Source organism: Ammospiza nelsoni, chromosome 5, assembly GCF_027579445.1.
Source record: "Ammospiza nelsoni isolate bAmmNel1 chromosome 5, bAmmNel1.pri, whole genome shotgun sequence".
NCBI classification, from domain to species: Eukaryota; Metazoa; Chordata; class Aves; order Passeriformes; family Passerellidae; genus Ammospiza; species Ammospiza nelsoni.
In genome coordinates, this window is record NC_080637.1 from 22,552,827 (window position 1) to 22,580,545 (window position 27,719).

A 27,719-nucleotide genomic window follows, 5' to 3' on the forward strand; every position below is an offset into this window, starting at 1 on the left:
GGGCCGGAGCCTCCCGGCCGTGCCTCCGCTACCCCGCTGCCCGAGGTAGGTCCGCGCTGCCCTGCGCTTCGGGTTCGCGCTGCCCGGCGCTCCGGGCGTCAGCGAGCGCTGCCCGATGCCCTCCGCCCTCCGCCCGCCCGCTCACAGCGCTTCTCCCCTGCCCGCCGCCGCCCCTCTGCCTTGCCCTGCTCCTCCCCAGGGATTTTTCCCCTCCGCCCGTCGCCCCTGCGGGCGGCAGGCCCCTCGCTGTGCTGCCGGGCACTGTCCCAGCCCCAGGGATGCTGGCGGGGATGTGACCCGCTCCCAGCAGGACCGGGGCGGTGGCGGCCCCGCGGTCACTCGGCTGCTGGAGGGGGGGCCGGGGAGGGTTCCCAGCGCTCAGGCTTGGAATGCTGAAGTTAGTTTCACTTTTACAACGGGATGTGGATATCGCTGTGGCTGAGCCTGAGCACACAGGGAAGCATGCAGGCGGGCGAACTTGAGCCTGCCAGAGGTCACCCGGCTGTTTGCTCCCTGCCCGGACACCCGCGATCGCGGTGCACTCCCTCAGGAAGGCGCCGCTTCTCTCCTTGTGCAAATCTTCTATGAGGGAAATTTGCTTCACTGCAGGCTTGGGTATGAGGTGCGGTGTTTTAGTACAAACTGCTCTCATCGTTAGGTTTTACTGTGCCGAGATAATGACATGGTGTGACAAGGCTTCTTGTTTTTTGAGAGGGATCGTTATGTGCTTTGAGAATCCTCTCAGCATGCTGAAGAGAAGCATCAAAATACCTGCAACTTTAGTTCAGTAACCTTTGCTGGTGGACAGATGTAGTCATGGTAGGAAGACCACACTTGGAGCTGTTGCAGATGACAGTGTGCTTCCCTTCGTGCTATCCTTCGTGTGCTAGTCCCTCTGTTTCACCAAGCCTAGAGTTAAACAGGACCTCTGAAGTCTTTAGGTATATGGAGATATTACAAGTTTGAGGCATGAGGACAAACAGGATTTTCCAAATGATTCAGATACAGAGATTCATTTATTATCAGTTAAAATTGCGTTGGAAGCAAAGTTCACATTTTTGAAGCCTATCTCTGAGATTCACATCTTTTAATTGTATATGTATCTGACGGCCTTAGGCTCCTGATGCTGGACTGCAGTGTCCCTGCAGTGTCCCTGCAGAAATAAGCAGTGGCATGTAGGCTTCACTGGGAGTGAAGAGACCGAGATAAAAGATAAAGGGGTTTTTCTCTGCAGTGGGAATCTGTTCTAGTGAAGATTTTCCATTTTGCAGAAAATTTGTATTAGGGCAAAACCTGTTGTTCCTGGTCACACATATGCTCACTGCTACTCAGTAGTTAAGGTCTTGATCTTGATCTTATCTTCCATTGTTGGGCTGTGTAAGCATTAGTTGTATACTTAGTGCTGGTCCTTCTCTTTTAATCAACTGCCTGCCATACAGCCTGTGTTCTGCTTTCTTTCTGTATGTTTGTTAGTTCTGACTGTTCTTGATGCAAGTTTTGATGGTCTTTGCCTGGTTTATGGTGGCAAATGAATATAATTGGAAAATTTAAGTTTCCAGAATTCTTTTTAAGCCCTGCAGTTAAAAGTAGCTGCATAGAACACATTAAAACCCTTCCTTTACAGTAATCAAAACAATTACTAAAATTGAAAATTTGTCTCGAAAGACACTTCATCAGACCAAGATGCAACAAAATTCACTGAAATTGAATTCATGTCTCACAACAGTATGAAGAACTAGAGTATGAAGTGTCTGGTTTGTGTTTTACAGCAGATGCTAGAGGAGACCAGAACTTTTGTACCAACAGTGTCTGAATTGAGTATGTACCTGTATTGTTTTATTACTTTGTCTTTGCTGCCATCAGGCTTTACCATGCTCCGAGCCTTTAGTCACACAAAGGGTAGGTGTGTGCTCCACCACGCTAAGCGCTGGCAGCACCGTAAGTCCGTGCTGGCCATCAGGAGGGAGGATGTCAATGCGTGGGAGAGAAGAGCTCCTCTGGCACCAAAGCACGTTAAGGAGTTGACAAAGATGGGATACAAGGTCTTGGTGCAGCCTTCAAACCGGAGAGCCATCCACGAAAAGGTAAGGTCCCATTTGGAGACACAAGCAAAATCATAGTGCAGTTGTTCACCGTAGTACAGGAAAAATAATATTCAAAGGTTATTCATGAGGAAACATATAAAACCCCCAGAAACATGTAAATTTTGCTGCTAAATGAGGAGTCGTGCTAGTGGAAAGGAAAGGGAATAGTTCTATTACCCTTGTAATGTAATCTTGGCATCATGGTGTTTTTTTGGAGTTGTTTTTATTAGTTTCATGTCCTGTCATTACTCTCCCTGGAAGTTCTAGGTTCTCTTGAAATAGAAGCTTGGGAATTTCTTAAAATTGGTGTTTTTGTCTTCTGTTTGCGAGAATGCAAGAACTCTTAGAAACACTATTTTTTAAAAGAGCAGGAAAGATGAATCTGGTGAATTCCACTCTTGCTTCAAACCTATTCCTCATGTGAAATGAGGAGATTTTTCTTTAATGCTGTGAGCTTCAGGACAGAGAGCTTTTACAATTTTTGTAGCAGCAGTAGTACTCTGCTGTAAGATAACTGAGAAAACATGCAAATTGAAACAAAAGTTGGGAATTAGTCATTACTTGCAGATACCACCTTTTAATTAAGACAATGCTTTTTTCATCAAAGTGCAGATCATACTATTGCATTTCCTTACAAATTGCTCATCATCTTGGACTTGCACGTACACAATTTTATAAAATTGCATGTTACCAGGCTTCATATTTTTGAATTTTTCAGATTTCTCTAAACTTATTTCCAAGTCTTTGAATATCTTACAAGGTGTTCATTATTGCAATGCTGCAAGATGTTTCAAATTTAGTTAAATATCCTTTTTGTAGTCTGTAAATGTAAGATGAAGTACTTGACTCACACAAATATATAATTTGGCCTTGTATAATAGGATAATAGCATAGTAATTCAATTTGATACTTGATACCTCTTTATCAAAGAATTTTGTGAATGTATCACATGCAGTAGCTTGTTTCTGCTTGGTAGAATTATTTATTTTTCCTCTGTTCTAGATGCTAATATGCTGAGATCTGATTAAGAAAAAACACAGAAAAATTTTCTTTGATTTTTCTCTTTCATAGGAGTACATCAAAGCAGGTGCCATTATTCAAGAAGATATTTCTGAGGCTTCACTAATAATAGGTGTGAAGAGACCTCCAGAGGACAAATTAATCCCAAAAAAGAACTATGCCTTCTTCTCTCACACTATTAAAGCCCAAGAGGCAAACATGCCCCTTTTGGATGAGATCTTAAAACAGGTAAATTGTGTCATGTTAAAGATCATTGTCAATTAACATGGGATGGAAAATGAACTTAATGCTTGAGTATGATCAAGAGCTTGCTGCCTAGTATGGTTACTTCCAGCAGACATATTTGTAAACGAGGCTAACAAGGACAGTTTTCAGTATCTTTTCCTGAAACTGAGTATTTCTTGCTCAGAGGATCTTGTGTTTGCAGTGTTACTCTCTTCATGTGCATGAGGCAAATAAGTTGTGAGCATGGTGTGCTCAAGGGAGGCTCTTTCTCTCTGAGCACAAAGAGTTGGGAAGTTACTAAGCTGGAGTGCAGTCTGGCCATTTCAGAGGAAAGCAGCCAGTTCATGCAGAAATGAGCAGCCTCTTGCCAGAGGATGTGAATGGGCCTGCAGCAGCTGGAGTGGCACATTGGGGAGCCCTGTGCAAAGAGGGCATGGGCAGTGCAGACACTCTTTCAAACAAGAGTTCAGTGCTGCTGTTATGTTTTTATTTTTATACTTTGTCTTCTTACCGTATATAAACCCATCAGGCTCTATCAATAAAGAATGACAAAGGCATGTGAAAAGGTAGTTCCTGGGAGAGCAACGTGCCACAGACTGCATTCACTGAAAGTTTTAATACTCAGTTTGCTGTGTATTTTCAGGAAATTCGACTGTTTGACTATGAAAAAATGGTTGATCATAAAGGAATGCGAGTTGTGGCCTTTGGAAAGTGGGCTGGTGTAGCAGGTATAGTGTATAAAGTAAAGGCAGGCTTGCAACAAGTGACTTCCTGTAATACTTCTGGTTGTCTGTCCTTCCTGGAAGTTGAGGCTTGCAATGTGTTTTTAACTGCATTTTGAATTCTCGCTTTTAACAGCTTTTTTCCATTCTGGTTTGTGCCTCCTGCTTTCATGAGACGACATGTCAAGTAGTCATGTGGATTCCTGACAAATCTAATATTTTATGCTGTTGTCTTGAAGTCCTGTTTGTCCATTGAACTATCTGGAGCAGACTAAATATCAAGAGATCAACTGATTAGGCTTTTGATAAAAAAGAGGCTGCTGTCAGTCCCAAGAGCTTGAACAATATCTGTTTGTCACTGTTTGCATTTAATCTGATTCTTGTATGGCGTGGTTCTCATTTCTTTCTACTGAACTTTAACACTGTTTCTTCAGGAGACTCTTTTATTTCCTTCTTTGGAATCCGGTGATGTGGATACACCTCATAAAAGGATATCTGAATATTAAATGGTGCCTTATTGCATAATGGGCCAAGAGCAAGTTTAAGGTCATGGACTGCTATTAATTTTCTCCTTCTCTGATTTTATGTAGACTTTCTTTAGAAGTAAAGTATTAATATAAAAACATGGGAAAAATACCTGGGATTATTTGAGGCTTCAGTCAATCTCTGCAATTTCTAACTATGCATATTTGTAATTAAGACAGATGGACTGATGGCACAATTTTCTATTTTTTTTTTTTAACAACAGGAATGATCAACATTCTGCATGGATTGGGTTTGCGATTTTTAGCTCTGGGTCATCACACTCCCTTCATGGTAAGAGTATTTTTTATGTATTTTTCTTTAGTTAAATAAATTTTGGAATCTGCTAGTTATCTGTATTTGAATATAGAGAATATCTTGATGGATCTGTGCCTTTCATTTCAGCACATTGGGATGGCACATAACTACAGGAATAGCAGTCAGGCTGTGCAGGCAGTTCGGGATGCCGGGTATGAAATTTCTCTGGGACTGATGCCAAAGTCAGTGGGGCCCTTAACATTTGTGTTTACGGGCACTGGTAATGTTTCTAAGGTAAGAATTGTCTTCAAAATGAAATGCTATATAATTGTTAATAGAAATTCTTGGCATTTGATCTCTATCAGGTTAAATGGTTGATGGGTTCATTTTGTTTGCTTGAGCTTCACATTTTCCTTTGCCAGTAACAATTTTTAACTACCACAAACTAAGATGTTTAATATGAGGTCATGCCTAACCAGGCTGATGTGCTAACTTCTTATCAATGAACATGGATTAAATCTTACTAATTCTCTCTCCTTTCCATCCTGCATGATTTCTCTCCCCCTCTCTCTCCACTGTTGACTCTGTGCTCATAAGGTAAATTAATCACTCCATTAAAGTATGGAGGAAAGAATTATTTTTTCCAACACCTGCTGAGTTTTTATGTCTGGATATTGTTGGCTTGGCTTACAAGTTCTTGACTTTAGGGCTATTTTTTGTGACATAGGGAAAAGACTTACCCCTGGTTTTGGCAATAACTATCAGTTAACAAGGCTCCAGCTATAAAACAAAATCACTGCCTGCACAAGTATGTTCATTCTAGCCAAAAGGATGATGTGTCTGAAAATCTTCTGGTTGTGATCATACCTCATTGGGGAAGTCATCTTGTAGTTCCTGGCTTTTAGAACAGCCTGGTTGATGAGGAGTGGCTTCAGGGATCTTTCCTAAAGAGAAACTGTTCCTCAGAGTGGCAGCAAAACCCTCTTGTGACTGAGTTGAGGTTTCCTGCTCAGCCATTAGAAATAAGAACCAGGCACTGGATTGTGGTTTAGGCATTTTGTGGTAGTGGGGAATGATGTAAATTCCTTGCACATAATGCCCAAGCTGCTTAGTTTTGGGTAAGCAGGAGTATGTGTGAAACAATGTGTACATCTCTGGAGCTGTTCTCTGGCAGGGCTGTCAAATTGTGTGTGAAATTTTATATTTGTTTTCAAACACCAAGTGAGCAGTGTTACATGACATTTATGGTCTGCTTATTCTAAATCCTTCTTTGTGATTTCAGGGTGCTCAAGAAATGTTCAGTGCTCTCCCATGTGAGTTTGTGGAGCCCCATGAGTTAAAGGAAGTTTCCAGATCTGGAGGTATGCAGTGACAATAGTGATTAAAAACACTGAAATCCTTTTTGTCCAAGTATAAGAGCTGATTTTTCTTTTTTACTTCAGACCTCAGGAAAGTCTATGGAACAGTGCTAAGTCGTCACCATCATCTTGTGAGGAAACGTGATGGACAGTATGATCCAGCAGACTATGATAAACATCCAGAAAATTACATTTCTCGCTTTCACATTGATGTGAGCATCTTTTCTGCTCTTTTATGAGGGGTTTTCTACAGAGTGTTTGTACTTACTACACTTTTGCATATTCATCATTTGAGAGAGCATTAACCTAAAATGCTAGACCAGGTCCTTCTTGAAGTACTAGGTGAAAACATCAGGCATCTGTAACTTTCCCTGCAGGTTGCACCCTACACAACTTGTTTAATTAATGGCATATACTGGGAACAAAATAGTCCTCGCTTGCTGAGTCGGCAGGACACTCAGAAGCTGCTGGTGCCTGTTAAATCTGCTACTGGTGCAACGGATGGCTGTCCTGAATTACCACACAGGTAAGGCACTCATTTCACTTGTAACAATTTTGCAGCACGATGATTAACTTGTAATGCTAGGTAGTTTCATCTCAGTACATAGTAAATAATTCGGTTTATTTTACATTGTTCCTGTGGCATGTTTTACTGTGCCCCATTGATTTCACTCTTGTTCTTTTGTGCTTTGCAGTCCTATTTTCACAGTTTGGAGTTTTTGAAAACATTACAGTAGAAATGATTAGCAGGTATCAGCTGTCTTTCTGCAGAGGTAGTTCTGCCACTGATTTTCATACAGAATCTCATACAAACAAAAGTGTGGTATTTGGGAATGTACCTGCTGCACCAGTATTGGGAGAAGTTTCTATGCCTGAGCAGAGTTTCAGGGAAAGTTCTTCCTACCATGTCATTTGGCATGTACAAGTTCAATAACTGTTCTTTAGCACCTCTTATTTCTGCAGCAGGTACTGGAAATGCTTCACAGCCCTGAATAGTTTTAAGGATAGAGTGTAGGGGGCAAATCAAGGGTTTGTCTCCTTTCAGTGGGGATGGGAGCTACACTTTCTCTAATAGCCCTGACACAGATTTGGGGAGGACATGAAAATACATCCTAGTGAGGAGTCAGGTCTTTGTCTCTTCTCTGCCAGCTCTTGACACCTTTCTTTCTCTCACATGACAAATAAAGAGTTGAAGAGTTAACCTTCAGTGGAGCCAGAGGCTGTGCATTAGGCCAATGAATGCTCCACCTGTACCTGCTATCTGTGAACTGGTAGGAGGCAGCTGCCTCTTCAGGCTTCCCTTTAGGATGGGAAGTTAGTTTAAAGCAGGACTGCATAGGCATGGCCTGAGGGAATTGGTAGGTGGAAAATGAATGGGAGGTGTTGGCCACACATGGCATAGAGAGAAAATATCATGGGTGAATGGATTCTGTCAGTCTTTCCATGAAACTGGATGCTCTTGATAGGAATTCAAACCTGATGACTACAGTAGGGCCAAATTTCCATTATATTTCTGGATACCATTTTTTGTGTTTTGTTGACTTCTAAATTGGTTGAGATGAAGAAGGCTACAAGTTGCATAGATCTTCTCACATTTCTTTTATCTCCTGTTCACTTGTGACCTTTAATACCTGTGTTTCTTAGTAATTTGTATAATGCTCTCTTTGTATAATGCTGCCTTTTTATTTTAATTGCTTTAGGCTTCTGGCCATATGTGACATTTCAGCAGATACTGGAGGATCTATAGAATTTATGACTGAGTGTACAACAATTGACAACCCATTTTGTATGTATGATGCTGACCAGCATATTACTCATGACAGGTGGGAGAGCCCTTACTTTGTACTGTTTTCCATTGGAACTTATAGAGTGAAACATTGAATTGAAAAAATCTTGTGAAAGGTGATGCCTTTCAGGTAGTAAGAGGTAGTTTAGAAGAGCTTTTTTCTCTCTTTCAGTGTTGAAGGCTCGGGGATTCTGATGTGTTCCATTGACAATCTGCCAGCTCAGCTTCCTATAGAAGCAACAGAGTACTTTGGGGATATGCTTTTCCCTTACATTGAAGAGATGGTAAGAGCTTATGTGTCTGACAGGAAGGTAAAAGGCTCAGAATTTGGTCTGCTTGTTTGTTGCTTTTCTGGTCTCCTGTATACATTCAAAAGGAATCTGCTGTAGAACATAACTGACTTTGTACTTCAGAAAAAGAAAAAAAACTTTTGAAGTCTTGAGGCAATCCTTTGAAAAGGAAACATGTGAACGAGACATGAGTGACCTGGATGTCTCAGGGATTTGTCAAGAACACTTTCTGTAGGCAGAAAACAGGCTCTGGCAGGTAATTCATTGCTTCTGGACCCTGCACCAGATGTAAACATCTGATTTTCTTGGGCACTCAACAATCCCTCACAGTCAGACTGCTGTTCAAATTCCTGTATTTTCCTAAAAGTCAAGTGATGCTGATTGCAGCCATAAGTATTTCAAATATACAAGATATTGGTATTGTTGCATGCATTTAAATGTTGCTCAAAATCTTCATGTTTTACTTTGAGAAATATTTGATAATAAAATGACCTGATTTGAAATAACTTATCTCCACAGCTGGTATCAGAAGGCTCAGAACCTCTTGAGAAACAGAATTACTCGCCTGTTGTTCGAGATGTAAGTTTTGCAATTTTGCACCCTTCTTGTCTTCCTCTGCTTTGAAATATACAGACACATAAAGCCCTCAAAATCTGTTTCATATGTTTCCAGGCAGTGATCGCATCCAATGGCTCACTGACACCTAAGTATCAATATATCCAGAAACTGAGAGAGAGCAGGTAATGTAGGCTCTTGAAATTTATTTGATTCAGGATTTAAAAAGCCACCCTGTCTGCATTCTGTCTCCCCTTTTACATTCACTTATTCTTGTGTCTTGGTGGAATGCATCTATGCTGCACTGTATCTAAATGTCTACCAGGTTGATGGTCTTATTTCTTCATGCACATTGCCTAAATCATTAACATGTGTTGTTAGTAACTTACATCGAAGTTGAGAAAGTGGTCATTTTTCTCTGTCTTGCATTATGAAAACTGTTTTACCAGAGGCAGAGAACAGCCACATGCTAGATTTACTCTGTTACTCCTTGCCCTTTTGAAAAGGATGTAGCATACAGTCATTTAAAAGGAATGGCTGAAAGCAAAAGGCTCTTGAATATTCCTTGAATCTAGTTACTTCTTGTATGGCTCAAGTGCTGTGCTGTGTGGCATTGTTCTGTGGCTGGATGTATTGAGGAGACTCTGAGACTCTCAGACATTTTGTTATATTCATCACCTACAGCTTCAGCTACCACTTCCTCCCACCCTGTCACAGCAGTTATGTGCAGTGGTAGCCTAGGGTGAATTAAGATAACAAAAGTATAAATAACCTGTCCATCCCTTCCATTCCCCTTGCCCCCTTACTATTAACAAATATCTATAGTTTACACATGAAAAATGTTAATTTCACAGTAAGTGGGTTCATGTTCCTGGTCAGTGACAGCTACACTGTACATCTTAAAAACATTTAATTTGGTCTGACCATAAGCACTGCATGCACTATGCACTAAAACCAGTGTGTTGACTTCTGCATCTCAAACCCCTCCAATTTTCTTTGGGACTTCTGGTTATGAACTTGTGCATGATGAACTGTGGGTGAATTTTTCACACTAAGTAATGTGCTATTTGCCTCTCAGAGGCTTCAGCTCACAGTGATTTTTGTTATGTGCTCTTCGATACTTGTGCCCTTCGAGAGGCTGTCTCAATAATAATTTTTTTTATTCATCACACAGTGCAAGGATCTGATATTTTTTTAGCTTCCTCCCTAATTACTTGCATGGTCGTTTGTGAACTGCCATGGAGACTTAATTTCCAAGGGTGGTTTTTTTGGGTAGATTTTTGATATTTCTGCAGATCTGTGTGCTGCATGTGATGTTCATTGGTTCAGTGGTGTTGGTAACTTAGCTGTCAGAAAAGCAGCACCTGCTAACAATACTGTCCTTTATTTTGCAAACTTCAGAGGTGATGCAAGTGAAAGAAGGGTTTTAGTGCTTAGGGTGTGATGTTTAGATAGAGATGCGCTCTTGTTCAGGCCCTATGGGAATTATGTGGCTTGTTTCCTCTCTAGAAAAGTATTATGCTACATCTAGTTTAGTTTCTGAGGGTTCTATTTAGACTAATTGCTAATACTCCTTCAAGTCTGTGAACATTTCAGATGTAGGACAGCCAGACTGTATGAGCTGAACTGCCTTGGGTGCCATTAGATTTGCCAAACAAACTCATCTACATCTTTGCACCCTTACTTGCTTCTTAGCTCTTACTGGTTTCTCACCCACAGCTGTAAAGGCACATCACATTAACAATGTAGATGTTATTTGTAACTGAATTATTAAAACTCATTTATAGAGAGTAGGCATAATCTGGAGCTGTGTAGATTCTGTTCTCATGCTTGATGAGTCATTTGGCAGCTCATGTTTTTGCCTGTCCTAGAGTAAACATACTGTATTTGATCCAAGTGTGACTTAATTCTATACACTAGAAAATATTTAGTAAATATGATAAGTTGGATTTCAAAATCCAGCTTGCTTTCATATAAGAACTTCTCCTTCATCAACACTCCAAGCTACCTACCACTTCAGTTCCCTAAAGCTTGGATGGAGAGAAATTTTTCTCTTTCACTGCCCATAAGAGTACAGTTGTGGAAGATGTTCTGATAGGAGGAAGACAAGGAAAATCCTTGTATGTAATCCCTGCAATATAAAAGGATATCACAGGCTTAGGAGAATTTCTGTGAATGTATTAAATAATGATTTAACATTTTTTTTAGAAATATCAAATCTGCAAAACTTTATGAAGGTCAAAATTTACAGTAATCTATAGTAATAATTTAGGTTAGAGAGTTGATACATTGGTACATACCATTCACATTTAATTATCTGAAAAGAATGACTTTTAAAAAAGCTCTGAAATAGGAGTAAAGGAGGATGGAACATCTGAAATTTTGGAGAGTAATTCAAGCTTTACAGTACTGATACAGTAAGCTGGAATGTGCTTCAGACATATGATATAGATGCAGTTGGCATTGATTTAACTCTCTTCACTCACAGTAGTTTTTCAGTTGTATTATTGGAGGCCTTGTGCCCCTAAAGATGGTCAGACACTTCCTGCCATGCTTTAGGTTGGGCAATAGTGCTCTGGTTTGTCTTGCTATTAGGTGTTGCTCTGGCAGACTTCTACATCATCTGTCATTGTTATGGCAATTTTTGAAATGAAAAATCACAACCAAAATACTGACTTTTGGCTGCCATGAGAAGCCTCAAAAACATCTGAACCAAATATTATTTAGTAGACATGTGGTTGGTCCCCTTCTAAGGTCAGCAGGTTTCAGCAGAGTGGACATAATCTTGTCAGCTACAGGTCAGGATTCTGTCTGAGGCATAATCTGCAATGCTGCTATAAACTCTTTAGTGGACAAAGGGGAAACTGAGGATCTTGCTTAGATGCTTATGAAGATTCCCATGAGACTGTATCTTTGAAAGTCCGACCTATTGTTGACATGTATTTTCAGGGCATGGGATAAGAAAAGCCAAGCCTCAATCTCCTTTAATTAGATTAAACAGTAGGGCAGTGAACAACTTTCTCAAAAATAAGAAGTCCTTTAAGAATTTTTTCTTTCGCTAAATAATTTTTATCTGTGTAGTCATATGTTAGACAGTTTCACAATCCTGATTTTACAATTTAGTGCAAATTTAACCTAAAGGGAAAACTAATTATAAACAGCCAAAATGTGTATTCCTGCTATGATTTCTGAGTTTCTGAGAGCATATTTAAACAACTGCTGAGTGCATAATTCTGTTGACAGAAAGAAATGCAAAATCTAATGTGAGTACATCATATATTGAAAGTCAACAGGAGATCAACTTAAATTTATTTATGAGAGTAGTAGTAGTTAGGTTGAAACACTGTGATGGTTTCCAAATCTGAGTCCTTGTCTGCAATAATGATTTCTTGGTTGGGCATTAACTTTTATTTGACTTTTATTGACTGTCATGTTTCTGTGATGGACTAATATGAACCTAGTATATTTACAGAAACATTCTTTCACCAGCATGATTTTGTGTCTTTTAAGAGTTACTGTGATGTAAAGGGAGCAAGGCAGAGCCTGGAATCCCTTTCTGACAGCCCAGCATGACATTGGTGGCCCTCAAGTTATCAGGTTACAGTAATTTGGCCATTGGGAAAAATACAACTGAGGAAAGTTTTGATGAACAGCTAGAAGAAATCAGAGAAGCAGTGGGAATGTTGATGGATTTGATCATGTTTATGTTGGAGGAATGGAACTAGAAGTTATGCAGCAGAAGAATGGGAGCAGCACTAGATAGCCCTGGATTGGGGAGCTGGGTACTTGACTCTTGGTCTGAATAGAGCTCGTGCTTTGTAGACTTACTAAAACATACTTCTTCTGTTAACCTGGGCAGATTACAGTTTCCTTCTGTGTGATTTTAAATTTTGCCTGTAACACCTTCTAGGGAGCAGGCTCAGTTACTGAAGATGAGTGGTGAGAAGAGAGTTTTATTGCTTGGATCTGGCTATGTTTCTGGCCCTGTGCTTGAATATCTCACTAGAGATTGCAACATTGGCATCACAGTTGGTATGTAAGAATTTGTTTTTATTACAGTATTATGTCTTACTGAAGCATGTGGCAGAACCCTTCTCATAAATAATAAATGGATGTGGTTCTGAGAAGAGATAAAGGAAATCTTTGTTATTGTGCACAGCAGAAAAGGATTTTGTAGCTTTGTGAGCACTTTGAATTTAAATAATTGATTTGAAAATGACATAGCCATGTTAGAAATTAACTGTGTGCATGTGTAACCTATAGGGAAATTGGAAGAATTTTTCCTTCTAACCCACTTTGGGCTCAGGATTGGTTTTGTAGATAGTCAGTCACTTTGTTGGTCTTTGGCTGTGTTTTCATCCTCACACAACAATAATATGAAAATGTTTTTATAGACATCTGTATGAGTTAATTAACTGCTTTCCTTAAAATGAGTGTCTTGATGGTAAAACTTCAGACTGACTTTCCCATGAGCACCAAATGCCTACTTGTTTATTCCTCTGTTTTGGTTTTATCTGTAGCATATTTCAGGCTGGGCATCTCAATAATTCTTTTTTGTACCCTTAATGATGACTTTACCCTGATTCTGGGACTTCAGATTTAAAACTCAGGCTCTATTGCCTTATTGCCTGAAAGATACTTTGCTGGCAAGTGGTTTCCCTTAGAACTTCAAGTTTAATTGCTGTTGATTGTTGTTGTTATTGCATTGATTTTTTTTTTCGTCATGCTATTTTCATACTTGGCTCTTGGCTGCTTTTCTACCCTTTATGGTGACAACCATAGTACTTTTAACCCCTGGGAAAAGATTTACTGGGAGGAAGAGGGGAAATCTAGGAAAGCTGCACCCTTGTTGTGAGCACTGCCTGAGGTGGTGAAGAAGGAAGGATTACAGCAATGTGCAGTGCCCATCCCCTTGTCACTACACAGGTTCCATCCTCTCCCTGCTGTGCAGTAGCAGGAAGGGAAACCAGGTGAACTGGAAGATCTGTTTTGCCAGGCACTGAACAAACATAGCCTCTTATCTGGGTAGCTTAAAAACATGCAGTTTCTACAGCACACATGCACAAAAATAGCACAGAAGGAAAGGGACATGAAGATATTACTTGTTTAATGTTTTGATAGCAGGCAAGTAGGTGCAGAAAACAAAATGCACGTCCAAGTGCCATGTTCGGTTTTGTAGTGTTAGGCTACACCACTTCACGTCCAGATGATGAAAACTTTAATTGGGAAACCTTCATGTAATCAAATATTTTTAGTTTGAATTTGTGGATGATTTTGCCTAGCTCTTTTCCTTCAGCACAATTTGATTTGTAGGGTATAGAGAAACACCTTCTGGTAATGTTTATTTCCCACTGACTGTGGAAAGGCCATAAGGGAATAAGGCCCTAACTCAGAGGCACAGATGCTTTTAATTCTCCATAACCTTGTGCCCTTCCTGCTGCCTTCTTTGACTGTTCCTTTTTCCTGGCTGTGTTCTCTGGTTTGTGCTGGCAGCATGGTGAGCTGGGAAAGGAAATTAGTCAGATGTAGCAAATACTGGTTGTGTTACTGTCGTTCTCTTTTTCAGTGCTGCTTTCCTTATAATGGTAAGTGCTGATGCCTTTTAATTCCCCAGGAGCTTGTGCCCCATGTGCTGTCTTCTTTGGCCACTCCTTTTTTGTTCTCTCTGGCTTGTGCTGACAGCATGGTGAGCTGGAAGGGAAACCAGTCAAAAGTGGCAAATACTGGTGGTGTTAGTGTGGATCTCTTTCAGTTCTGCTTTCTTTATAATGGTAGTTAAGTGAGGGCAGACAGAGACTGGGTTTATCCCATTTAGTTAAAATATGGTATTTGGGATTGGGAGGAATAAGCCATATGTAAATATTAAAAGTAGTCAGTTTGAACCTTTTGCTCACACTTGACCTAAGCTGAAGCTTATTGTTTCTATCTTTGTCATTTTTAAAATTGTGATTGATGTGAATTAGTTTTTGCTTTAAGCTATTAAACTGTTCTTGACTGTAAATTGGAATTCTATTGAAGTGTGTTGAAAGAGTTTCAAAATATTTCTTTTTAAACATGTGGAATGAGGGATTGAGTAAATTTTTCTGAACATGTTTGTTTACTAAATGCCTGATTTTTCTTCAACTGTTAGTGAAGGAAAACATGCATGCAAATCTTTCTCTTTGGGAAATATGGCACAATTATACGTGGCTGTGCTTTAGACTTAGGTTCATCTGTAGGTAATGGTTTATTGTTTTATTTTTAAAACAGTATCTGTCATGAAGGAGCAACTTGAACAACTGACAGAGAAGTACAGAAATGTTACTCCAGTTCATATGGATGTCCTTAAGCATGAGGAAAAGCTGTCCTCTTTGGTGAAAAACCATGACCTTGTGATCAGGTTAGATTTCTGTGTAAAACATGATGGCTCAACCTTAAGTCATGCTGCTTCTTTCCCTTAGCTGCTTGACCTAAATCAACACATAAACTTATTTTTAATGGCCAAGATTTGGGGTGGTATTTGTGTATGTAAGTAGTTGTAACTGGCTGCTGCCTTCTCATGTAGCAGGGCATCAGAACTTTAAAAGGGGTTTTGACTTCTTCAGAAGTGTTCATCAGTTATGTGGATTTCCTTGTTAATGTGAAGGGCCAGTTGCATCTACAAGCTTATGTGTCTCTGGGATCAAATTTTCATGTTCACAAGAGGAGGCAAAATTCTGGCATCTTGGTAATTTCTTCTGAATATCCCATTAAGAAAGAACTCATTCCAGATATTGATACAGGGAAGGAACTTCATTGTCCTTGCCATTTTGTTTCTTTTGCCACAGCTGTCATGAATGTTGCTTCTGTTCTATGTAGAGTGTGCTTTTCACAAAGTAGTTCACCAAGATCTTTGTAATGCAAGCTTTCTCAAGGACAGTTTTGCATCTTCTAAACATCCAGCAGGCTTGTTTAGAAGATGTCTTTGGAAAGAGGTCAGTGGTTTGTGGTTCACAGAGAAGTGTGATGCTCTCTCAAGAATGACTTCCCTATTGTTCAGTGCCCTGTTCTGAGTGCATACAACAACGCTGTCCTGCTAGGGTACTGTTTCACTTCCATTGGTATGGAACTGCTCAGGGCAAGGCAGGTGTGACTGTTTTTTTGAGCTATTACTTGAGCTCTTTTGTAGGCATTCAAAAAACATTTGAGTGCCTTTCCAGTGACAAGATAAATAACTAGTTGAATTTTGATGTTGCATGATTCTCCTTCCTTTGTAGTTTGCTGCCTTATTCAGCACATCCTTTTGTTGCTAAGAAATGTATTGACCACAAAGTGAACTTGGTAACAGCCAGCTACTTAACACCAGCCATGAAAGAACTTCAGGAAAGGTAGGTGTGGAAGTAGAATCTCCCTGGTGTTGCTTCCTTCTTTAGTGCATTATCTGAATATTTTGTAGTCTGTTGCACCTGCAACACTTGTGAATTACTGCTTTCCAAATTCTTTCTGCTTCTCTTTCTGTGATGGAGGACCAAGTAACTTTCCCAAAGGTGCATGTTGCAATGAGTGCATACCACAACCTGGTTAGGCTAATGCTCTAAATAATGGAATTTATTTTTCTGCCTGCCTCATCCTATTTCATGTTAATGTGCCTTTTCCTCTTCCCTCAGACCTGTTAAGATGTTTGAGCTGGGCTGATATTCAAGCTGAGTAGCTGTACTGTCATATTCCACCAGCAAGCTTGTTCGTCATCCTTTGCCTTCCCATAATAAAAACTCATTTCTTGGTTTATTGTATCTACACTTAATCTCCTTCATGCTCTTCTTTTGGATACCCCCACTGTATAATTTTCAAACTTGTGACAACTCTAACTAATGTTTCTGTTGTCCTACTAACTATATGCTTGGAAGTTGTTTCGAGCATGATGCTTAATCTAGGTGCTCCTCTGAGTCACAATATTGGAAAATCTGAAGTGCATTCAAGTGAAGAATTGTATATGCTGTGTCTTTACAAAAGATAAAACAGAAAAAGTAGACTGGTAGAGAATCTACCAGTGTAGATTCTAAGTGTTGCAGAAAGTGAGGGATATTTAGGGGCCTCTCCTACCATTCGTACTGGGAATATAGCATGTGCTCAGGAAAAAAGAATAAAAAGGACGCTTCTCATTTGTCAAAAGACAAACTGATTTTGAAAATAAAATAAATCCTCAGTTTGTGGTGATATGTGAACTCCTCTGGGACTGTAGGCAACTGTTAGGAAAAAAAAACCCAAATACTTGTAATTTTGGATAGCAGGCATTTTAGTCTCTCTTCCTTGTCGGAGCTCTTCAGGACAATTATGACTAGCTTTGTGCTGCTCTCTGCATTACTACCTTCCTGCATTATAGCACTGTCCAGGAGATTGTGGGATATGGAATAGCTGGTAGAAAATTCTTTTTCCACCAGTACCTAGGTGCAGAGAAGTAAGAGAAGAAAAAAGGTTAGAAGGCTCTTAGATGGTTGTCACTTTTCAGGGTTTAATATCTGCTTTTGTTTCTTTATTCCCACTAGCTACAGACAGAGCCCAGAATTTCCTGTGTTGGGGAAGGTTCACTGGGCAGATTGGACAGATTTATGGAATAAAAAGCCAGCAATAGTGAATATTCTGATGGCTCTGTGTTTCTGTTATTTTTAGTGTAGAAGCTGCTGGTATTACAGTTGTCAGTGAAATGGGCTTGGATCCTGGTCTTGATCACATGTTGGCGATGGAATGTATTGACAAGGCGAAAGAAGTTGGTGCTACGGTAAGGTTGGTGGGGAGTGTAGTTCTGCCAAGATTATGTTAGTAAAGTTCTTCTAACACCATGCAGGTTTGAGCTTGTCACTGACGTGTAACAGACTCTGGACATTTTACTTTTTCTGATGCTTTGAATTTCATAGCTACTAACTCACTTGGTGAGAACATCAACTAAGATGGCCCTGCCCCAGTGTATCTTTTCCTCTCCCTTATGGGCAGTGCCTGTAGTTTTTCCCTCCCCACTGTAGATCCTTCTCATCTGACCATTTGAGGAAAACCAGAAATTTTAAGAACTGATGGGTACATCTCTATGCATCCTGATATATTTTCTCTTCACTGCTTCTTTCCTGTGGATAAATCTGACAGGTTATATCGTACACCTCTTTCTGCGGTGGCCTGCCAGCTCCAGAGCACTCTGACAATCCTCTGAGGTACAAGTTCAGCTGGAGTCCACAAGGGGTGCTGCTGAATACAGTTCAGTCTGCTACGTATTTAAAAGATGGAGAGGTGAAGTAATGGGAAAATTTTCATTTAAAAACAGATAAAAACTGTGGTATTTGGCTAAGGAAGAAACTGGGACTTGTAAGATGCTGCATTTACTTTCAAGCTGGTGGCAGCCAGTTGCCTAAGCCAGTTGCATAAATCACTTAGGACTATATTTGGAGCATGATGATACCTAGCTGCTGCTAGCTTAACACTTACTTACTATGTGGAAACTGGTGGCCAGGAAGGAATTTATTTTAAAGACAAAAGCAATGGATTGGAGTTGATTTTTCTGGACACAACTTCCATTCCTGTTGGATGTTGCTTTTGCTATTTAATTGCCCTGTCTTTCGTCCTGTGAAACAAAGGTGGGAATGCTTGTCTATCTAGTTGTGTTAATAAATCAAATAGCTTCATTTTGTACTTGCACAATGGATAGTAGAACTCTGAATTCCTTTCTCTTTTGGTGCAATGTGTAATACCAATCACCCACTGAGTGGGTTTTGTGAAATGCTTTTTGGTCTATTTTATAGAAGCTCTGTTTTGCTGTTTGTGCAGGAGTCATTAGACTTAACCTTACAAATGTCACTGCTTCTGTGTTGTGTAAACATTGTAATTGATTTGTGCAAAGCTATTGCAAGCCATTATCACATTTCTGCTTTCCAGCACTATCTATTTCCACTGTCACTTGCTCAGAGTAGTTACTGAAATTGTCAAGGAGACTGCCTTGTATAACCACTGTAAAGTTTAGCTAGTTACCTATGACATTTTGGTGCTCTACTCTTTTTATGGAAGTAAGAAAGGAGAAATGCAGGGATTGTATGTTGGATCATTATTTAAAAAGCAATGAAGTATAAGTTTCAGATGAAAAGGGTTCTTGGAAAATGTTGAAATATTTCTATTTCTGATCTGGTTCACCCATTGCTAGGAGCAATTAGATCATGCATATGAATGAGTCATTATGCCAGCACTAGATGAGCTTGTCAGTAAATTCTGCAATTTTCCCTCCTTGCCTCTAAATACTTATGTCTTTGACCATTGTGTGGGATTCTTTCACACACCTGTCTTGCCTGGCAAACACAAGAGTATCTTTTGGCATTGCTGCAGGCTTCACTGCTTGAGTATTTCTTCTGTAAGTAAACCTTGGCCCTTTGCTCAGAAGTCAGAAAACGAGTTTGTATTGATGCTACATAGCAGATCTGGGCTTTAGCTGCTTGAAGAAAACAGGATTCAGGGCTGTGGTTGGGAAGAGAGTGGTAAGAGAACTACTCATCCATTTTGGAGTTTTTTTTTTTTTTTCCTTCCATGGTGCTTTGTAGCTTCAAGTAAAGGCACACATGGGCAGTAATTTTATATCCATGTGATACCACTTGATTTATTTTAATATTTTTTTTAAAAAATGAACAAGCATCCATCATTTTCTTTATATCTGCTTTCTCTCCCATATAAAAACTACCAAACAAAACCTAAACAAGATAATAAATTATTTGACCAAAAAACAGAGAGCTCATGGGTGGAATCTCCCATCACACTGGTGCAGTTAGAAACATGCTCCAAAACAGCCTTAATGTAAGTGAAATGGGAACCTGCCATTTTAATATAAGTGCAGCAGGAACCAACTGTGTGTGAGAAGAACATGGCTTGTTTTAGCCCTTTGATGGCTGACACATTGCATGCTCTGCCTGCACCAGGTATGATTAAATGGCTTGGGCAACTGCTTTATTTAGATTGGGCCTTTGTTTGCACTTGAATGCCAAACTTGTTTTTCCTGCTTTTGAGCATACTTTATCTTTTCTGTTCTAAAATAAGTTGAATACAACTGCACAAAAATAATATTTGCTGTTCTTTCACAAACTTTAGATTATCAATATTCCAGCTGGAGGAGCGTTACTGGATTCTGTTACTCCAATGGATTTTTTCCCAGGATTAAACCTTGAAGGTTTTCCCAACAGAGACAGTACAAAATATGCAGAGCCATATGGTATTCAGACAGCTCGTACTTTACTGAGAGGCACCTTAAGATACAAAGTAAGTTGTTGGTGTTAGTATTAGTAATTATTGTTTTCCTCAAGCTATGAATGTTGCAATTTCAATAAAAATGTGTATTTAAGTCTTTTATAGGTTTGCACTTGCTGTTTATGAGCTCCCCATTATCCCAGTTGAGACAATTCAAAGCAGTTATTTTTTTTTTTAATGTAACTTTACCTGGTGTATTTAACAGGTATTTGCTGCAAAATGGAAAAATAATTTTATTTGTTTTAGACAGTTGGCCAGTTCTCTTGCATAGTCTGTGTTTCCTCTTTTTATTCTGGCTCTGTATCTGGTGTCAGATCAATAGAAGATTTAAAAAAATTAAATAATTCTGTTTTCTTATATTCCCATGGAAAACACAGTGTAAAAGTATTACAGAAAATTATGATTTTCCATTAATCTGAGAAGTTTTACATTAAGTAACTAATAATCTTAAATTTGAGAAGCTTTATAATTTTGGTCAGCTAAGTAAAATGTTGAGAGATAAATGTGCTTCCCTTCTAATTGATCGAGTCTTTTCCTTTAATTTGTTAAATGTTCAATGCAGAATCAAAATGTTTTGATGTTTTTCTGTCAGATTATTTTTTTCAGTCAATATACATTAAGATGGAATAAACCTAGAACCATATTGAAGGTTTGAAAAAGCTTTTATGGATGTTGTGTTATGTCTGTTAAGGTTTATGCTAGGGTTTAAGTTGTTGTTATTTGTCCATAGCCTGAGGAAGTTGTATATCCTTTTTGTCTTAATTCCTCTGTTGCAATACAACAGGATTTTTTTCTTTATTTCTGGGAGGGAAGCTTGCTTAGATAAAGAGATGGAAGAAGGAAGGCCAATATGGGGGATAAAGGGTTATAAATTGCAATAGCTTTCTTTCTGTCAGTCTAGATACAATCTCTTTCTCAGAAGAGATTGTAAAAATATGTGGGACATGTCTATCTCATAATGGAATCCTAATATGGCAATATCTATTCCATTTGGTGCCTGGTAAAACTTTCTTCTGTAGTATGGGCTTGTGCAAGGAACTGCAGAAGTGTCAGGGTGCCATGCCAGGTGGATGTCAGTGCGCTGCAGGAATGCTGCTCCTGTGGTTAGTGCTGTTCCCTTATCCCACAGCAGGGCCAGCACTTTGGGCTGGGCTGGGGTTGGCAGGGCTTGGGGAAGGGTTTCCATACCTCTGCCTGCACAGAGTACTGAGCAGGACAGAAGTTAGTGTTGGCCCTTTGCATGTGCTGCTGTGCTGCAGAGCAGGAGCCAGGCTGTTCACTGAGGAGCCAGTCATCTCCTGAAAGTGCCTTTTAGAGATTAAGTTTAGATAGCTAATGGAGTCAGTTTAAAAGAGGTGTCATACAGAAGGATCTCACTGCAAGGCCATCTGAGCTGATAACATAGTGCTCCTAATAAGTGACTCCTAATTTAATTAGTCTTCTTTCAGGGTGCTTTATTTCCTCCATTCTGCCTTTTTTGTGTTTCTAGTCACTTGCATGTAAGTGCTCTCAGGTATTCAGCAGCTGTGTGGGAATGTTAATGGGATACAAACTGAAGTAAGCAGAAATCAGTCGGGACTTCTTTTAGTGTGCAGCCTAATGCAACCTTTGCAGTTCCTTTTAAACCATTCTGCTTTGTCTGTCTGATATTCCTGAAGATGAAAAGTAAGCACACAGGATTCTTACCTTTAAAAGCAGTCCACGTGATGTCCACACAATCCCAGTGGTGTGAACTGGGTGAGCAGAGTTCAGCCTTGTGCTCTGTGTATTCAGTAGTTTGTTTATGGGCCACCTGGCTGATACAACCCTGCAGTGATGGGCTGGGATTTCAACCAGTGCTGGCCAGCTGAGCCCTTTGATCTCAGCAACCAATGGTACTTGCCATGGAAGTATTGATGACAGAATAAAGCATTAAAAAAAAGTATTGAAAAGTGGGGAAGGGTGGAGAGGGGCTGGGGAAGACCCTGCTCTGTGGCAGTAACCTCACTGACAACAGGTTATTGTGCCTAGCTTCCCAGGGAATAATGGTGGTTATGTCTATCACTGCATTCAAACCAAGGAGAAATACCTCAGTTTCAAGCAATTAATATATTTAATGGTGTTATTCTTTTATTTCAGGGGTACTCCAGAACCATGGGGGGCTTTGTAAAACTAGGATTAATTAACCCAGACCCTTATCCTTTGCTAAGCTCAACTACACCACCTCTAACCTGGGTGAGTTACTCTGCTTACTCTGCCTTCTTTCCTCTGGTTTATTGATGGTTTTCTTATTGCTAGACTTGGGTGTACTTAGCAATGAGAATCTTCTATTGCATCCCGATCTTTGATTTTTTTTTCCTGGAAATTTGGAGAACTTTCTTCAGCAGGAATGGAATAAGGTGCTGGAACAGGTTGGGGTGTCTGACATTGGAGGCTTTCAGGCCTCAGCTAGGCAAAGCCAGGGCCATATTTTTATGAATTGTCTTATGCTTTTTGTTAGTCACAGTCTAGTCCTCAGTGCTCAGAGTTTGCAGTGTCCAAATTATTACTGGCTCATGATTGTCACTGTAAAAGTATTTTTCAGGGCATCAAGAAGTAAGAGCTTGTGCATAAAGGATATTGATGTTTTTTTCTATTGAAATTCTGTACAAGCATTTTTTAGATCTTCTGTTATGCATCTTTTCTGTCTTGAGTTTGGGTGCCTTACTTCATCTTTATCTCAGCCAAGACATGACTCTGATGTGCTGCTCTTACATTTGGCAATCAGAATTTTTGTTGCCTCTGTAGAGACTGGGTATTTCATATTTCAGTATGGGGTGGAAAGAGCTGAAGAATGTCTTGAGTGTTCTCAGAACCAAGAAAGCAGAAGGTGAGGAGGCCACAGGCTTGCTTGTCTCTGACTAACATTTAGTATTGGGAAGATGAGCAAACTCCAGGAGTTTTTTGGGTGGCCATATAGGAATTGCTTTTTTTTTTTTCCTTTTAAATTTTTTTTTAAATTTTGTGATAATTTTTTGTCTACTTTCAGTTTTAGAGTTGATAGTTTCAAGTTTTCTTTGCAAAGACGACTGGAATTTCCCGTTCTTCTAGTCTCAGTAAATAAGTATTAAATGTTATGTAATCTGTAAAAATAGCTATAAACTCATTATTCTCACTGCAAACATTTAGCAATGTTTTTACATCTACTCTGTCAGGGAAGTAGAAGAGAAAGGCTAACATGAGCTTGTAGACTCTGCAGTTCTTGCTTATTTCGTATGTTGCTCATAGTTCTTTTCATTATCCACCTTGCTGTGAATGAAGCAAGCAATAATTAGCACCTAGGTGGCACAGAATGGCCTTCAGATATGCACAAGTATCATGAGAAATCTCTTTGGTAACACTCACAGGATTTTGCCAGAGCTTTGTTCATCTTATTGGTCTGTTTCCTTCCTTTTGAAAGGGACATTCTCCATTTCTACACCAACTGAAAGATATCCTATCTCTAAATTTTCACTCTGTCATTTTCCAGGGGGCTTCTCTTTCATCCTAATATTCTCCTAGTGTTCCTTCTTTATGCAGGTTTCTATGGTCTTTCTTTGCTGCCAGAGGAAGGGATAAGACTAAAATATGGGGGGAAGCAGTGGAGAGGTGGGGTACAAAGTCTTTTAGGAAAAGATAAACTCTATTTTCACCTATTGTGATTAAAATTCTCAAACTTTCTCACTTTCCCAGTTCACATAACCTGACTTCTCTGAAGTCCTGGATTTTAACTGATCTTAGTAGAGTAATTGTTTCTCAAAACTTGATTGAGATGGAGTAGGAACAGATGTCAGACTTTCATGAACCTTTTGTTTTCAAACAGAAAGAGCTCATGTGCAAACTGGTTGGAATTAAGTCACCTGCTGAGCACCATGTTCTTAAAGAAGCTGTATTTAGCAAACTGGACAAGGACAAAAGTCAGCTGGAAGCAGTGGAATGGTAAAATGTTCCAATGATTTTGAAAGTTTAGAAATTAAAAAAGAAATGTTTGCAATTCTAGTCATTTTGGTTCATGTTAACACTGTTAAACTGGTATGCTGAACAACTGGAAATTAAAAAAATGAGATGAAACTGCTGATAGGCAATGATGTAAGACTTCCTCATTTCTTGTGCCAGGTTAGGTTTATTGGGAGATGAACCGGTTCCAGCAGCAGATTCCATTGTAGGGGCTCTTGCAAAGCACATGGAGATGAAGCTGCCCTTTGGTATGTGAAAAATTCTTTTTCATGGGTTTGAATATTTCAAGGCAATATCTTTTATTAGCCTTAATTGGACTAGTTTGCTCACCTTCATTAATAAACATTCATGATATGTTTTCTAATATATTGTGATGTTCCCTACCTCCCCAATTTATCCTTTTCTTTTCCTGTTACACTTTTAGTTTGATCTTAGTGTTCTGTCCTTCTCTGTTGCCTTCAGTCACTTCCCTGATATACATGCTGTGTGTGTGTAGTGCCTGGCTATTCAGGAACCTCATCTTGATGTGACTGAAATACAAGTAATGGATAGTTTGTGTGCTTTTCTCTTAGGCACTGGAGAGAGAGATATGATTGTTATGAGAAGTGAAATAGGTCTCAGGCATCCTTCTGGCCATTTGGAAGACAAATTTATTGATCTGGTTGTCTATGGGGATAACAAAGGATATTCTGCAATGGCTAAAACAGTAGGATACCCTGCAGCCATAGCTGCTAAAATGGTTCTAGATGGTAAGTGGCTATTCCAACTTCAGTAACAGTATTTCAGTCCTCTTTATCTTCCTGCCTGTAGAAAGTAAATATATAGTGTCTCTTAAGTACATTTATGTGTATTTTTTTAATTTGTCAGATGCTTCCTGTCTACTGTACATCAGTTTTTTATCTGCATGTTTGGATGCACATAAATCAGATGTTCAGTGACAACTCTTAATTTACTGCTTAATCCACAAAGATCTTTTAAGTCCTTTAATATTAAATGTTACACTAGTATAGACAAAACCTTTAGCATGATACATTATAATTGATGATGTGACAGGGCTGAATGACTCAGCAGCTCCCTGCACCTCCATCTGGCTGTGTCCAGCACAGCAACCCCCACAAAAACCCCTCTGTGAAGCTGCCAAAGCTTTCTCAAATAAACCTGGTAGAGGACTAACACTGTTTTTTTAATGCCTTTATTTCAGGTGAAATAACTGCTAAAGGCATGGTCATGCCTTTGACAAAGAATGTTTATGGGCCAATACTTGAACGTGTTCGGGCAGAAGGCATTATGTACAGTACTCGCAGCATTATCAAACAGTAACTGAAAGCAGTGGATCTAATCAGGTTTTGGCTTTTTTTGGTTCCCCCACCTCCCCTTTTAGAATCTCAGTTGGACCAGCTAAAGGCAGCACCTGCCATTTCATAGGCAAATGTTGCCTTCGGTAAAAGCTGCCACCAGGCTTGATGCAGAAACTGTCAATACTCACAGGTTGTGATATTTTCCTCTTAAAATTGTTGAGCTTTCATGTACATGTTTCAGCATCAATCAGATCTTTCCTTATATCTTTTCTAAAATATCTCAGAAGGTTTTTGTTTTTTGTTATTAGAGTTTATCTTCTAAGTGTATAGGGTTATTATTGCGACAAATTTAAGCTGAAAGAAAAATCTATTAGTGGATTATTTTGTGGTGGAAAAGTCTGGGTAATGAACTCCATTGATGAAGTTTAATTGTTCATGTGGTAAAAATTATTTTTCAGAAAAATGGAGATGGACATGATACTTAAATTCTAAGTCAGGTTGTCCCTTTCACTTTAGCAGTATTCATGAATGTTTTCACAATAACAATATGCAAAAAATAGTTTAGAAATTCTGCACTACTAGCAAATAAGTTCCTGTTACATCTTGAAAATGTTCAGTTCTTAAATATTTGAAACCTAGATCTTAATATTTTTAATCACTTCATAATGAATGTAAATTTAAATTTATTGGAGGAGGAAGAAAATTTAAAGCAGGCTTCCCCCCATACCCTTTCTTGTTACAGAGTGGAAGCTGGTTGCAGTATATTGAAATACCTGCTGTTACGTGTTGCCTTGTGCTGCGGAGAGAGCACATTAACATTTAGCTCTGCAGCTGCGAAGGGCAGTCTGAAATACAACACAGTTACCGTGCTTAGATGTTCCAAATGACATGTTTACTCTTCCCACTTACACTGTGTGCCTCATCCAAGTTAAGTACTGTTACAAAGGGAATACATTGTGTAGTGTATGCAGCTTTGGAATGCACTAGGTTTAGAGGTTTAAATTGCCACTTTTTGAGTTAGCTCCTGTTGTGCTAGCATGGTTTTGAAGCGTTCACTTGGGAACCTATGCCTACTACTCAGTACTGTGTCACTTTAGCCTGATGGAGTTTGCCAGCTCATTTGCTGCTGAGTGCTCTGCTGTCACATGTGTCAGCCCTGCTCTAGCTGCAGTTCAGCCACATCAGTCCACAACTGAACTTTAGCCCAAGTGCAGGTTCTCCTTAACATAGTACCAATTGCATCCTTTCGTTTCAGGCCTGCTTCTGTGGCTTTTGCTTAGGGATTTCTATACCACCTTGAAACTAAGCATGGCTTAAACTTCACCAGTCAGGTCTGTGAGGTGCAATGCTGTGGGCAGGTTGTATTTGCACTGGTACCTGTGCACCTGCCTAGAGCTTCCCTTTTCTAAAGCTGAATACTGATGCAGGAAGCTGTCTGCTTTCAGCTTCGCTCACAAATGCACTTTGCTGATAAATGCCTTTTCCTTCCTGAGAACCAATGCTGTAATCACAGTTCCAAGAGGCTGGAATTCCAGATGTTGTTTTGCACGGTAGGAAAAGCAGCCATAACAGTAATTTAAGTTTTGATCTTCAGGTTTTGCTGCTCAGGATTTGGATTTTCTCTGTGCAGATGCAATGAAGTAGCAGCTGCTAGGGAGTTAGCTGAAAGGAGCCAAAGGGAGAATGAAGGGCAGGTGTTACTGTGAAAGGGAAGGACTTTTTCTACTGAACCAATGCTTTTTTAATGTAATGTCATATTTGGATTTTGTTACAGTTCCATGCATATATCACACAAAATCCTGTCTCCACTGAGTTCTTTTCCTTCCCACTGACCTTACAGGCTGTTGGTCTGTTGTGTGGCTGGTAGATGCAGCTGGGGTAAGGATGGAGCCTGCAATGTTCTGCTCTCTGCTGCCTCCTCCTTCTCCAGGTAGATTAATGGCCTACAACTAAGGGTTAAGTTATGTTTGTACCTGCTGGTCCCTTCCAGTCCAGTGCTTGGTGGGACCAGGATTTTACTTGAGAATTCTGTTCCCTCCCTTAGCCCACAAATACACAACCACAGAGTTGTTCCTCTGTATATATGCATGCACCATACTTGCTTTTCTGCCTTGGAAATGCAGTATGGGATGAAAATCAGATTTTTTTACAAATATCTAATATTTGTGGAGCACTAAAGAATGAGAACTCCAGTGTTTTCATCAAGAAACACAGCTACTATTTTTGAAACATTTTATATTGCAATATATTTCTAATTCCTAGTGCAATGCTGCATTTTGTTTTCTATGTTTAGACTCAAATGAATTTATTGCTCATCTTTTTGTATGAAGATTATACTTCTCGGTTCTCTTTGCATATTACTGGAAAGATAATTTTATCTTATACATGAAATTGCTTGAAAAATAAATCTGAACTCCA

At 39.5% G+C, this 27,719-nt stretch overlaps 1 protein-coding gene across 3 annotated transcripts; it reads left to right on the plus strand.

Annotated features, from left to right (window-relative positions):
• Nucleotides 1-27,719, plus strand: AASS (aminoadipate-semialdehyde synthase). 3 transcript variants are annotated; one of them, XM_059471965.1, is made up of 24 exons: nt 1-45; nt 1,864-2,084; nt 3,156-3,332; nt 3,973-4,057; nt 4,800-4,867; nt 4,979-5,125; nt 6,114-6,192; nt 6,274-6,401; nt 6,567-6,715; nt 7,890-8,012; nt 8,148-8,259; nt 8,785-8,844; nt 8,938-9,005; nt 12,731-12,852; nt 15,070-15,199; nt 16,056-16,166; nt 17,449-17,557; nt 17,917-18,057; nt 19,894-20,061; nt 22,168-22,263; nt 23,870-23,985; nt 24,163-24,251; nt 24,576-24,752; nt 25,205-27,719. In XM_059471965.1, the coding sequence occupies exons 2-24, from the start codon at nt 1,872-1,874 to the stop codon at nt 25,321-25,323; spliced, it is 2,787 nt and encodes a 928-aa protein (XP_059327948.1). In that variant the 5' UTR covers nt 1-45; nt 1,864-1,871; the 3' UTR covers nt 25,324-27,719. The 3 variants fall into 3 exon arrangements, with proteins under 3 accessions (XP_059327948.1, XP_059327947.1, XP_059327946.1); XM_059471964.1 differs by lacking the exon at nt 1-45 and having other exon boundaries at nt 1,743-2,084; nt 25,205-25,346; nt 26,044-27,719; XM_059471963.1 differs by lacking the exon at nt 1-45 and having other exon boundaries at nt 1,743-2,084.